Genomic DNA, 14041 nt, shown 5'->3' with positions numbered 1-14041 from the left:
CTCCAACAGAAAACAAAGAGGAAGTTGCATAACCAACTACACATTCAGTGCCGGCAAATGCATAAAGTAAAACTGAAAAAAAAAACCACTCGGGGGGAAAGAAAAAAAAATCTTAGATGTTGTCAGCGACAACAGTAAGCACATTTTCAGATATAAATGTGATTTTCTTTTAAGTCTCCTTTAAGGATCTGTCCTTGCTAAATCAGGGAGGACTTCCTATTTATTTCACTGTCCTCTTGCTAGAGACTGCTTCCCCAAACTAGAATACTGTAATACATTAAGCCTAGAAAAATATGAAGCTTCCGTATCTATAATTATATAAACAAAAACATGCAAATACAAAAGCAGACTTTTTTTCCTTTAATATCCCATCCTATTTTCTGTCATTTTCTGTTGCATCTTCTCTAATTTTGGTCCCCATCTTGCAAGGAAATCTGTGATGGCACAGAAGCCTGCCCAGATAGACGCTTTTATATGATCAGGGCTTAGTTAATAGTCAGAGGTTGATTCCCAGGATCTTACAGCTCTCTAAAGTACCATTCACACCTATAACATCTGTAGAATTTCAAATGTCACACTTCCATTTAAAATTTGTTTTCAATAACTTAAAGCCAAAATTAAAATTCACTCTAAATGAAGTATGGCAGAAATTTTTTAAAAATTTTAAAATTTATGGATGGGCAATAAAAAATTTATCATTTGGGAGTGAACTTCTGTCAAGGCATATTTCCTACTAGCTTCAATGGAAGTTGAACCTACTTGGATAATTTAAAGAATTTACAGCTAAACCTACAAATTCTTAAAAGGTAGATTTAAAAAATTAAATTTGAATTTTACAAATAAATCTGTAATTGTTGGCAGTCACTGCACATATAATTCCCCATGATGTTATATTGTGAGAGCAACATTGATCTCTGAAGTCTGTAACAGGGGCTATGTTATAAAGCATTAAGAGAACCAATATGTGCTTTATATCTACATATACACTAATGCAGTGGTTCCCAAACTTTTTAATATTGGGGACCAGTAAACCCAGTCACAAGCTTTTGCAGCACTGGTAACATTTATTTGCATATTCATTAAGCAAATGATGAATATGCAAACATTGTTTCTGGTCCTCCCAAAGCCCCCAGTGCCAACAGGAGTGGGCCCAATCATAAGAACGGCCGTACTGGGTCAGACAAAGGTCCATCTAGCCCAGTAGCCTGTCTGCTGACAGTGGCCAGCACCAGGTGCTCCAGAGAGGGTGGACCGAAGACAACGATCAAGCGATTTGTCTCCTGCCATCCTTCTCCAGCCTCTGACAAACAGATGCCAGGGACACCATTTCTATCCCCTGGCTAATAGCCTTTTATGGACCTAACCTCCATGAAATTATCTAGCTTCTCTTTAAACTCTGTTATAGTCCTAGCCTTCACAGCCTCCTCTGGCAAGGAGTTCCACAGATTGACAATGTGCTGTGTGAAGAAGAACTTCCTTGTATGTGTTTTAAACCTGTTGCCCATTAATTACATTTGGTGTCCTCTACTTCTTCTATTATGGGAACTAATAAATCACTTTTCTTTATCCACCCTCTCCACACCACTCATGATTTTATATACCTCTATCATATACCCCCTCAGTCTCCTTTTCTAAACTGAAAAGACCCAGTCGCTTTAACCTCTCTTCATATGGGGTCCATTCCAAACCCCTAATCACTTTAGTTGCCCTCTTCTGAACCCTTTCCAAGACTAAAATATCTTTTTTGCGGTGAGGAGACCACATCTGTACACAGTATTCAAAATGTGGGCGTACCATAGTTTTATACAGGGGCAGTAAGATATTCTGTGTCTTATTTTCTATCCTTAATAATAATTTTTAAGAAATAATATTAAGAAATCTATTTTCTTAATCATTCCTAGCATCCTATTTGCCTTTTTGACTAATAGTTTCATGGTAAGACAGCTGAATGATTGTTGTCTTGGAAAATTAGATTTCTCTGCCACACAATTCCCATACGAGGAAAGTCACTTAAAATCAAATAATTTAACATACTCTATAAATAAACAAGAAAAAAAAACCAAGAACAGAATAAATATGAAGTTATCAATCTTCAGATGTTTAATTACTTACCAACCTTTTCAAATAAACATTCATTCTCAAAATACTAGTTTACAATTTCCATTCATTTCCCCCAAAATTACGGAGTTTAGCCTAACTTTAGTTTCACAAAATTATTGTAGAAAAACGTAGGGGAAAAGTTTTTATCCATCCCTTCCCTGCACTACAGGTTGTATCACCACTAGAGATAGGTAGAATCTCAAGCCTCCTTTCATAAACACTGCAACAAAATTAAGTGTAAAGAATATCAAATGCTTGAAGTTTTAGCAAAAGCAATCATCAAATGTAACTATTAAAATATCTGCAATAAAAATATGAATCTTAGCTGATGTTCTGGGAAATGGTACCTTGTTGATGCTGTAACACTGCTGGAGTCCAAGATGCTCTCTGTTATATCATGTGCCATGTCTGGCCTTTCCTCAGGATTCTCCGTGCTATCTTCTGGAAGTTCTTCAGTCTGCTCAAGCTTTACATCCTCTTCCTCCTCCTCCAAGAGATCATTTATCTACAGAAAGATTAATAGGTTTTGATAAATATTTAAAAAATGAAATATTAATTGTATAGCGCTGGAAATGTGGTATTATGGGATATAAGACAGTTTGAGCGGACGATCTTTTCAACTTTTTAAGGTTAAAAAACATAGTAACTATAAAGGAAACAGTCATTTTCAATAGCAAATAAACCACTAAAATGTACTTAGAATATAAATTGAAAGGAAACACTGTCAAGTAGTAAATCAAAGGATGAGGAGTCAGGATACATAGTATCTATTTCTTCATCTTCCACAGATGTGATAGGACACTGTACTCAACTTTCCCATTCTCAAAAATGGGACTGAATAATACTTTCCTACTTCAAAGGGGTTTTCAAGAATGTATTCATTAGATACATTGAATAGACGTCCATAGCACCTCTAGTCTAAGGATTTCAAAGAAGTGAGCATCCTTGCTAATACCAATTTCAAGTGCAATAGTACAAAGGCCTAGATTTGTGCCCAATCTGTTTTGTGATTTAACAGATTATGAAGGAACTCTAACAAGTTTGTGTTTCCAGATGCACAAGATGAGCATATTAAAATTTGGCAATTAAGTGTAAATATAAATATGCAGCAGATGCAATTTTCTGTATTGTAAATACTGCCCATCTTAATACCTGAATATGTAAAGCTTGCTCTTCAATAACTTCTCCTTTTCTCAAAAGGGCATAAGAATGGCCATATGATCCATCCAGTCAGACCAATGATCCATCTAGTCCAGTATCCTGTCTGCTGACAGTGGCCTCCACTTGCCTGATACAGCAGTTTCATATTTAAAAACAAACAGTCAACCCCTATACTAAGACACTGGATTCTTTTGAACTCAATACATAGGGTTAGAGTTTCAGAGTTAGTTGAACAAACACTTACCCAATCGAATCACAATGCCAAGATTTATTACTACAACTAATTTTCTTTTGCCTAAGTTCATAATATCTTGTGTTTGTCCCCACCCAATTTTTTTCATGACGGCCTCTCACCACAGATTTTCTTTCCCAATGTCCACTAATACATTAATATTTGTTTCTAAATGAAACATTTATCAATCTCCTAGGTTTATTGTGAACAGCCAGTATGAGGAAAGTAAGGATAAAAAAAGTCTGAAGTTAAATTTTATATGGGACTAAAATTGACTATTTTACCATCCCAATTTTCGGTACATTCAGTGGCAAAATGTGTGTCCCCCTACAACAACAGTTTTTCCATTTAGACAACAGGTAAAATAAATGGATCAAATACATATAAATATATGAGACAGTAGCTCAACTAGATCTGCACTTGTTCAATAAGTTGCCAAACATCCAGGGCAAATATGCACGTACGTTGCTTACTGGAACTTGGAGCAAAGCGGCATTATCATTGAAATTTGACTAAATACAGTAAAACCTGTGTTATCTGGCACACTCAGGGATTAGGGTTTTCTGGTTATCTAAAAATTCCAGTTATCTGAGGGTCCCCATCAGTCTAGGAAAAACCAATGGACAATAATAGTAAAACGCAAATTTTTAATATTGGTAGTTTTGTAGTGTGAGGCAGTTGGTCTTCACATTTCTGTTTTGAGTTAAGAATGATTAGCACTACTTAAATAAAGAATTGTTAAGCCAATCATAGTAAACCAAGCCAGGCCTGTGTGTCTGAAGATGGGACAGTATTATGGCTGGAGGCAATGCCGGTTAACCAAGTTTTCTGGTTAACAGAGCAGGAATAACAAAAGTTTCACTGTATCTTTTTATTTGCATACAAAGACACCAAAATCCAATGTTTTCCATCTACAAGAAATCTTTTACTAATTGACTGGTGATTACAAAGTTATACATGCACAGACAGTAGCTTCTAAAAGTAATAGAAAGTTCACTGAGCTGTACTTTTAACTTTTTGGTAAAGCTGTACAGGATTATGTCTGTCTCTCAAGAGCATTAAATACACTTTTAGTATATAAAAGAAAAATAAAAGGTCTCCAGTAGGTTCTTTGAAAAGATTCTTAAATAAAAAGCTAAGAAGTTTGCTACTTCAGAGGAAAAAAAATACAAGTACAGGCAGTCCCCGGGTTATGTACAAGATAGGGACCATAGATTTGTTCTTAAGTTGAATTTGTATGCAAGTCGGAACTGGCGTCCAGATTCAGCCACTGCTGAAACTGATCAGCGGCTGACTAGGGGCAGAGCAGCTCTGCCCCTAGTCAGCCGCTGGTCAGTTTCAGCAGCGGCTGACTTGGGAACACCTGGGGCAAAGCAGCTGGGGTGCTGCTGGGCTGGTCCAGTAGCGCCGAGGAGCGGCGCTGCGGGACCAACCAAGCAGCATCCCAGCTGCTCTGCCCCAGGTGTTCCCAAGAGCAGCTGGGGTGCTGCCGGGTTGGTCCCGCCGCGCCAAGGGTCGGCGCTACCAGACCAACCCAGCAGCACCCCAGCTGCTCTACCCCAGGCGTCGGCAAGAAAAGCCTGGTCTGCTGGGGGGGGGCGCGCACTAGCTGCGTCCCCCACAGCAGACCAGGGAGATGCGGAGCAGCTTTTCTCGCCGCGGAGGACGCGGGCGGCGGGACCGCGGCGCGTCTCGGCAGTCCCGACGCCCGCGTCCTCCGCAGCAAGAAAAGCCGCTCTGCATCTCCCTGGTCTGCTGGGGAGGAAGCGCCCCCCGCACCACCGGAGGCGGCAACAGTGGGAGAGGCACCCTGCACTAGCTGCGCCCCCGCCCCCGTTCGCAACTAGGGGTCCAACTTAAGTCAGACCGAGGGGACTGACCCAGGGACTGCCTGTAAACTAGCATGTTAAAAACAAAAACACCTATTTGCTTCAGATTAGATTCAAATACTCCACAAAGCCCATATAGTGAAGCGAAAACACAAAAGTCAAGCATGTATTTAAAAAGCAAGTCTTCTAGTATCAATATATACATACTTGTTACTTAAAAAAAAAATCATTAATGCCAACTGGCAAGGGGATTACAAAAATGTCCTAGAATGTGCATACAAGAATAATTCAAACAATGTCATGTGAATTTGAAAATGAAAGGTGAGGTACACACTGGTCATTAATATAACTGTGAAATGTAAATAAAGATAGTATGGAAGGAGTTTTGTATATATACACTGAAAATGTGTTTTAGGTTCTGTATCACAGCTGAGGTTTTCCATCAGACACACTAAGCCAACAAAGAATATCCATTTACATATAAAGACAAAGATGTGAAGTCAAAAGTCAACAGAGAAGCAGCACAGACAATGAACTCTATGGAGTAGAAGTAGAAGTCAACTCCCTTACATAGGTGCTGGAACCTGGAGTGCAGGAGTGTGGTAACTTGAAGGAATTTTCATTATATATAGGATTTACAGTTTGGTTCAGTGGCTCTCAGCACCCCACTAACAAAACAGTTCCAGCACCTCTGGCTCCTTATTTTGCATCTAGGAAATTAACAGGCAGTGTGTTTTCATTCACGAAAACAGGATCTGACTCAAACTTAGCTGAAACCCTGCAGAGGACTTTGAGGATGAAAAACTTCTTCAGAAAGAGGAAGTTAACCTGCTAGGTTGGTTTAGTCTCTAGAAAGTGAGTTATGATTGTTTGATATGTAAACATTTGCTTCCAATATTCTTACTTAGCATCACTTTGAAAATAAACTTTTATTTACAGGATAGACCAAGATATCTAAGAGATATGATATTAAACAAAGTGTTGATCCTGAGCTGACTCAAAAGCTAATGTGTATCCTGTTCCTCTGGGGACAGCACACCTTTATTTCAATTTAGAAGAGGCTGAACATTACAGGGAAAATGCTTCAAGGGATCTTGGAGTACCAGGATGATATTGTTAACTTGCAAAAGCGCAAGTGGTGGCAAAGCTCAGCTAAGTACAAGCCAGATTCCCTCATGCTGGAGGCAATGTTAACAAGGTGACTTGCAGTTCTGCATACCCAAGAATCATTACAGTAATAAACAGGTTTAGACTGAATTAAAATCGCTATCAATGCCCAGTGAATTTTTCAATTCTAGAGCATTGCCTGTAGAATCCAACAGCTGACAATTTTAACTACATTTTAACTTTGTCTTCCATTTCCCTCTTCCCCTTCTGCCTCCTCCCAATTTCTCCTGAATCAATAGGGTTCTGCCCAGGGCCAGCCTTAGGCCGATTCGGCTGAATCGGGCCCCGCGCCTAAGGGGGCCCGCCGGCATTACAATTCAGAGCCAGGGGGACCTGCTCCACCAATATGTGGAGATGGGTCTCTCCCCCAGCTCTGCCTGGAGCGGGCCCTGGATCCCCCCTGCCGGCCCCCCGCACGTTCTTCCACCCCGCCCCCCAGAGCATCCCCCTTGGCCCCAGACCATCCCTACTGTGCGCGGCTCCCCCTTGCCACCTGCTGCTGCTATGTGTGGCATTGCAGGTGGGCGGGGCCCGGGCATGACGTCACGTCACGCCCAGGATTTTAAAGCTCCTCGGAGGCATGTTGCATGGCAGCAGGCACCAGAGAAGATGGAGCAAGGAGAGGAGACATGGCAGCAGAGAGAAAAGGTAAAGGTTTAAAACTATTTATTAATAACTTGGTATGTTGCCCATGGCCAGTTTGTTTGCGCCCCGCCGTGCAGTTTGGGTTTATGTGGAGATCAACACGTGGCCGGCGAGTGGGAGCCAAAACAAAAAAATAGTCAGTGTAATGATCTTCTGTTGATATGCGTTTTTGTAGATAAATTCTTGGACTGTCGTTGCTCATGAAAAGTGCTGTCACATGGGTAGAAATCGGGTAAATACTGCATTTTATTAATATGAGCAGAATGGACTTAAATGGGGCCTGTGTGTTGTGTAGTCTTGCCTTAATTGTATTCATGCCTGTCAGTGTGAGAGAAGCTATTTATATATATTTGCTTGCATATGCAACCACACTTAAATTGAGGTCTCAGCATGTTCTGTAAGTATCAGTGTGGTCCCTGGGGCTTCCAAAGTTGAGTTCCCCTAGTTCATCCCTGACAGGTCTCTGTCTAACCTCGTCTTAAATATCTCCAGTGATGGAGATTCCTCAATCTCCCTAGGCAATTTATTCCAGTGTTTAACCATCCTGACAGGCAGGAAGTTTTTCCTAATGTCCAACCTAAGCCTCCCTTTCTGCAATGTAAGCCCACTGCTTCTCATCCTAACCTCAGAGGCCAAGCAGAACAATTTTTCTTCCTCCTCCTTATGATACTCTTTTAGATACTTGGAAAAGGGACATGAGAGCAGCTTTCAAGATAAACAAGCCCAATTCCTTCAGCCTTGCCTCATACCACATGTTCTTTAGACCTTTCATCATTTGTGTTGATCTTCTCTGGACTTTCTCCAGTTTCTCCATGTTTCCTGAAATGTGGCACCCAGAACTGGACATGATACTCCAACTGGGGCCTAATGTACCTGCCTAGGGGACATGAGACTGGGCAGGTTAATTTCCAATCCTCTTGTTTATTCTTTTCCTAAGCCAGGAGGGCACAGTAGTTCTGATGGGGGCTCTGCAGGAAGGCAGCCTGCACTACCCCCTGCCTGAAACCTTGTGCAGGTGTTAAACAGCTGTCCAGCCCACCCTAAAGGTGACTGCATTTCAGCATGCCTGAAGCAACACAGCACCAGCAATGGACAGGAGAATGGCTCCTGGGCATGGCTTGCTCACGACTGCTTCAGTCCCATTGGATGGGCCTCAGCCTCTTTTCTTTGCCTCCCCTGCTTTGCAATGGGGCTGTAGACTCTGGGGGGAGAAGGGTGGAGGCAGGCAGGCAAATGTAGACACATCTCTGTTTTAATCATTCTCATTGAAGTTTTTAGCTTTGTATTGGGTCCTTTTACATGGAAACTTTGTATTACATCTTGGTAGAATAGTCCCTAAGACAAGTGAGGCAGAGACTGTCCCTGTGGGGTGAATAAGGTGGAAATGTATAAGGCGGAAGGCGAGCACCTCTGGGCAGTTGCAAAGGTTCGACAGGGGATGGAAGCCAGATCCAAGATCAATGAGCACTGGGAAGTGGGCCCACTGAAAGGAGATTGGACCTGTGGATGCCTTGGGGGTCAGCAGCAAGGGCCTGCTTTGGGAAGCCCCCTCTTTAGAGGTGAATGTGGTAGCATTGAGACACCACCTAGAAGCAGGCGCCACAGACACTAACTGCAGATTCATGGGACAGCTCTCACAGATCTTGCATATGCATAAGATGATAGACCTGCCAGTGGGTCGGGGGGGGGGGGGGAAGCCGTGGCATAGTGAGGGGGCCAGAGGGGTCAGTTGCCCCTGGGAGAAAAATAATATTAAATTTAGTTAAAAATAGATGTCACGCGTTTTTAAAAGTAATACCATATCTCCTGCCTTTTGTCTAGTTTTGTCTCTTTAGGCTCCCAGTTAAAATTTTCAAAAGCACTTGAGTGACTACAGTCATTTCTGAAAATTGGACTTGGAAATCTAAGCTCACATTTTCAAGTTTTGGCAATAATAAATAATACCACCAACTCATTCTTCCACAGTATGTTTCATCCTTCAAGTTCAAGCATTTGTCAAAGGACATAGCATAAGCTTCATTTTACAGATGGAGAAACTAAGGCACAGAGAAAGAATATCACTTACCCACGGTCAAATAAGCCAGTGGCAGAGCCAAAATTAGAACTCAGATCTGAGTTCCAATCCACTACTCAATCCACTGGCCACACACTTATCAGCATAATCATTAAGTTTGTGTGATTCTTAATCCATTTGCTAATTAGCTCTCCAGTTCTTTAAGACTACTTTTCCACAGCTTGGTACACGCTTTGTATTTTTCATTCAACATAACATGTCTAAAGATGTTAAGGACTAGTTGACTATCCGATAAGCATTTGCTTATCGGATAATCGAGTCGACTAGTCTATTTCTTCCACCTCCCTGGCCCCGCTGCCTTTATCAGACAGCGGCAGCAAGTGTGGGGAGGGGGAAAGAGGAGTACTTCAAAGCAGCAGCACCACATAGAGCCCAGGGGGAGCTCCTTGCGGTGCTGCTTTGAAATGGGTTCTGGGAAAATGCTGCATGGAACCCACGGAATCTGGGCTCCACGTAGCATTTCAAAGCAGCAGCTTAGCAGGGAGCTCGAGGTCAGCGGGTGATCCCAGGCTCCATGAAGGCGCTGTCGCTTTGAAATACAAAAAACAGCCCCCAATGAGGACTCTTGTACATTTCAAAGCTGGCACGCTCGTGTGCAGTCTGGAGTCAGTGGGACTTCCTGCTGGCCCCGGGGTGCACGTGGCCCCTGCACCCAAACTCGCCTGTGCCGCCCAACTTCCTCCTGCACCAAAACCCTGCTGGGGCTCTTGTACATTTCAAAGGAGGAGTGCAGAAGTGCATATCAACTTGTCGAGTAGTCAATGGAAATTCCATTGACTACTCGACTAGTAAATCACTCGATATCTAACATCCTTAAACACGACCAGTGTTCCGTGTAAGATGTGTGCGTGTGTGGCCACTCGGGAGAGATTCCAATGCCATCCAGCTGATTAGCAGAGCACCTACAGCTAGGCTTTTTGTTTCTATTGTTGGTGCACATTTGCACAAGCTTCAGTGCACATACAAGTTATTCTATACATGGATGGAAAAGATTAGAAAGAATATCGAACACAACCCATTTCTCCATAAGGGTAAAGTATTTAAGTTCTAATTCTATGCTGCTTCATTATTCAGTAAATACAAATTTGGAACAGATCATTTCACAAACAATTGAGATTTAAAATTTTAACAGTATGCATGCTAAAGGACTATATTCCACAGTACATTAAAGTTAGCTTTACTCCAAAACATCTTTAGTAAAATAAGCTGCTGTAAAAGAAGTTTAAAATGATAGAATACTTCCACTTAAATATTCTCACCTGCTCAGTTATTGAACTTAAATCATTAGTAGATGAAAAATCTTCCTCTTCATTTTCAAAGTATTCATAGTAGTTCTCCAGAAGTCCCGCCATTATTCTGCTAACTATTTCTTGTTCTTTCAGGTCCTCCACATCTGTGTAAATGCTAATAAAGATTCCAAACTATCTTAGTTCAAAGACTAAATCCACCTAATTCTTAAAAAATGCCTGTGAACGGCTTTTATGATCTTGGACCAGAGATCCATTCTTCACACGGATTCTTGTTTCACTCTGAATCCACAGAATTACAAGCTTAAGTCCCAACTTCAAAGATGTTCCATATAAGCTCTGCTTTCAAGGGATGCATTGTAAGGGGCATTTCAATATAAGCTATCCAAAACCAAATTCTAAGAGTTGCAAAGTAACAAACACTAAATTGATTTAAACAAACTTATGTAACTATTGTAATTAAAATAGTTATTTATATAGTAAAGGATGACACTTTCCTGATACAGAGACACAACTACTATACAATCAAAGTTAAACAACTCCCTTCCCTATAGGTTTCATACTGTTTTAAATATCATTTTTATAAATACACTATACAAGACAGTGGTGGGGAACTTTTTTTGGGTTGGGTGCCACTGACTCTTAGAAAAATCAGTCAGGGGCTACACACAAATGAGAAGCAAAAAAAAACCCCTCACTGACATAGCCGCCAACTGAGGAGAAAGACACTCCACACATTCCCCTTGCCCACCAGCGGCTGGGGGGCCCAGCCTAATAGATTTTGTGTGCTCCAGCCTACTAGATTTTGTACGATCCCCGAAGCTCTGAGCCTCGGGGGCCAGATCCAGGCAAACTGGGGGCTGAGGTTCCCCACCCTGATACAATATTAATAATCATATGACTAGAATAATAAAGCAATTATGCAGAGTCATATAAAGGATGGAATGAATTTGCAGAATTAACTTACTGGAAAACATCTGGACCAAAGACTGCAGCCAAAGAACTCGCAGACCAAATTTCTTCATGATGCGATGCTACATTGGCTAAAAATCTACACAGAAACTTTAACAAACTGTAATTAACAGGCGGAAGCTGCTGCAAGAGGAACCTCAACTTTCTTCCAAATTCATCTTCGTTATTATAATCTGTAAAATGTAATAAAAGGATTTTAATCTAAATGAATACAGTTCAGATATTTTGCACATTTGATATTACTATGCATCTCAAATTTTGACTAAAACTAAGTCATTTCAACTCTGAAATTAAATAGATATGCCACTCTACAACCTGCCACCCCAGGATCTGAATTTCATTTGTCGCACCAGGACTTCTGACCCTCTGCTTCTCCAAATGCAACAAGGAAAATAAAATCCATCCCACAAATGAGGTGGAGAACATTTATAACCAATATAACATTTCTCTATTGTCTCCCCACTTCTCAAGCCAGTCTCTGTAGCTGTCCTCCCACCTCACTATGTCACTTTCTGTCAGCAAGAACTTTCACATATTCCTGGACAGTTTCTCTTCATACAGTGGTCCCACCAGAACACTGAAACATACTAGACTCCTGTCTACCACTGTGTGATACTGTAAGGTGACTTTTACTTACTATAAATTGGCTTTCTGCAGCAAAGCATTTGATAATCTGGACAATTGGGATTCTCATCTGCTGTTTAGTTATTCTACCTAATAAGTTTAATTACTGTCTTCCAAGTTATTTACCCCAAAACACTCATCCAGTTGCACTACCCTCTACAGGCTATTTCTTCAGATGTACTCTCTTAGAAAATGTAAGACTTACAGGTGAGTCCAATTAGAAACACGACAGACACTAATACTTTTAAAATCACCATTAAGTCTAACAATTAGTTATCAGCATCAAAATATAAACCCTGGAAGGGTCCATATTGTTGAATGAGTAGTTAGGGAAACTCCTTTAATAGACAGGAAAACAATCATATAGGAGGAAGAGCACAATAAGTCACAACTTGGACCAAAACAGGATACTCTTTCTTCTCTAAGAGAAACCCACTACACCTTTTGAAGCTTTTCCTATTTTGAATAGGGATACAGAATTGTCTAAAAAATAATGAATGGACACTCTGCAGCAAGACAAAAAAAAAATAAAATAAATTTGGGGAAAACACATTGATCTGGAACATTAAAAAATAAAGCAGAAAGCACTACTGTGTAAAGGCGTATGTGAAGTAGTGCCATTTGGCAATTCTGTGGGATTCTTCCATTTGGGGAAAATGGTTAAAGGAGTGGTACACATAGGATTTGAACCTATGGGCAACTGGCTACAGAAAAACAATTAATCTCATCTGTGCAGTAAAACAAAGAGAGAGCTGAACAAACATATTCTTTTAACATACAAAACAGTCAACTTCACTTTAGACATAAGCTTAGGAAACAGAGCAATGCAAAGAAGAAAAACATTTTCCCTCAAAAACCACAACTGGATTTACCCTTTGAAAAAAAAAAAAAATCTGTTTGTCTGTCTGCCTCAAGTTTAGGTCCTAACTAAACAGAAAGACCTGAAGTGAGAAAGTACTTATCTGTAAATGAAGTCCTCTGAATGTAGTCCATGGATACACACTTCTGAGACACATGGCCTATGGCATCAAGGTCAAATTCACACTTCAATTAGTAAAGACACTTGCCTTCGAGGAACCACCATTAGGCCTGCACAGAACGAGCCTTAAAGGGTATATATGGCACACCTTGTTATATAACTGCAAGTTATGTTTACAACTAAAAAACCTGCAGAGCAGAGCTAACAAGTTTGAAAGGGAGGATGCTACAGAAAGCCATGTACTCAAAAATCACTGACATCTTCTGATAATTCTCCTTATTTCAGTGATTCCTTTTCCTAAACTATAATTGATTTATAATTCTGGAAGTTAAGTAGAGATATAGTTCTATTAGACATTCAAAATATAAATAAAAAACACAACAAAAATACTATTAAAACCTCCAGCCTAAAAAAAGGAGAAGTCAATCTTTCTTGTTAAATGTTGTGCTTCCTAGTGGTATAAGTGCTAAGTTGCATCCAAGAAACAAAATACAAAAGCCTCACTTTCCAAAGCTTCATGAAATTACTTAATTTTTTTTAATGGGCAAAATGATGCACTTTTTTCATATGAAACACACAGTTCTCATGCATTTGAAAAGAATGAGTTCCATACTGCAGCTCTACAAGTCACATATGGAGCACATGTAAAGACTATACCACCATCATTCTGAATGAATAAATAAAGTTAATATGGCAATTCTGATAGAACAATAATGAAAAATTGAGATGGACAGTTTTATTAGAGAACACAACTACTGCCATTAATGTTTCCCCTCTGTGACTTAATTCTTTGTTACAGAACCTTCTTTTGCAAAAATATAAGTAAATAAAATAAGAATCCACAATGTATATACACCAAAGTCATCCCAAATTGTGTGATTCACTACTAGGTAATCTGGTAAAGTGAGAGATCAGCACAATATATTGAGACAACTCAATTTTTTTTAACTGACTGCTATTTATTGCCGTCATCCTCAGTTTCTCATTATTACTACAGCACTATTGCTCAAA

General features: G+C 40.3%; 1 protein-coding gene across 5 annotated transcripts in view; it reads right to left on the bottom strand.

The window, feature by feature from the left end:
* The window catches only part of FAM13B (family with sequence similarity 13 member B), a 103435-nt gene that overhangs the window by 50180 nt on the left and 39214 nt on the right, over nucleotides 1-14041 (bottom strand). For 4 of the 5 annotated variants that reach the window (XM_075900463.2, XM_006116004.5, XM_006116003.5 and 1 more), the window contains 3 exons: nucleotides 11423-11600; nucleotides 10468-10612; nucleotides 2448-2605 (listed from right to left, as the gene is read on the bottom strand). In XM_075900463.2, the coding sequence (XP_075756578.2) occupies nucleotides 2448-2605; nucleotides 10468-10612; nucleotides 11423-11600 (481 nt within the window). Of the gene's footprint in view, nucleotides 1-2447; nucleotides 2606-10467; nucleotides 10613-11422; nucleotides 11610-13013; nucleotides 13071-14041 lie in introns of all 5 variants that reach the window. The other variant, XM_089769471.1, reaches the window with a different exon arrangement.

This window comes from Pelodiscus sinensis, chromosome 16, assembly GCF_052426305.1.
Source record: "Pelodiscus sinensis isolate ZL-2025 chromosome 16, ASM5242630v1, whole genome shotgun sequence".
Taxonomy (NCBI): domain Eukaryota; kingdom Metazoa; phylum Chordata; order Testudines; family Trionychidae; genus Pelodiscus; species Pelodiscus sinensis.
This window is presented reverse-complemented; position numbering and strand designations above follow the sequence as displayed.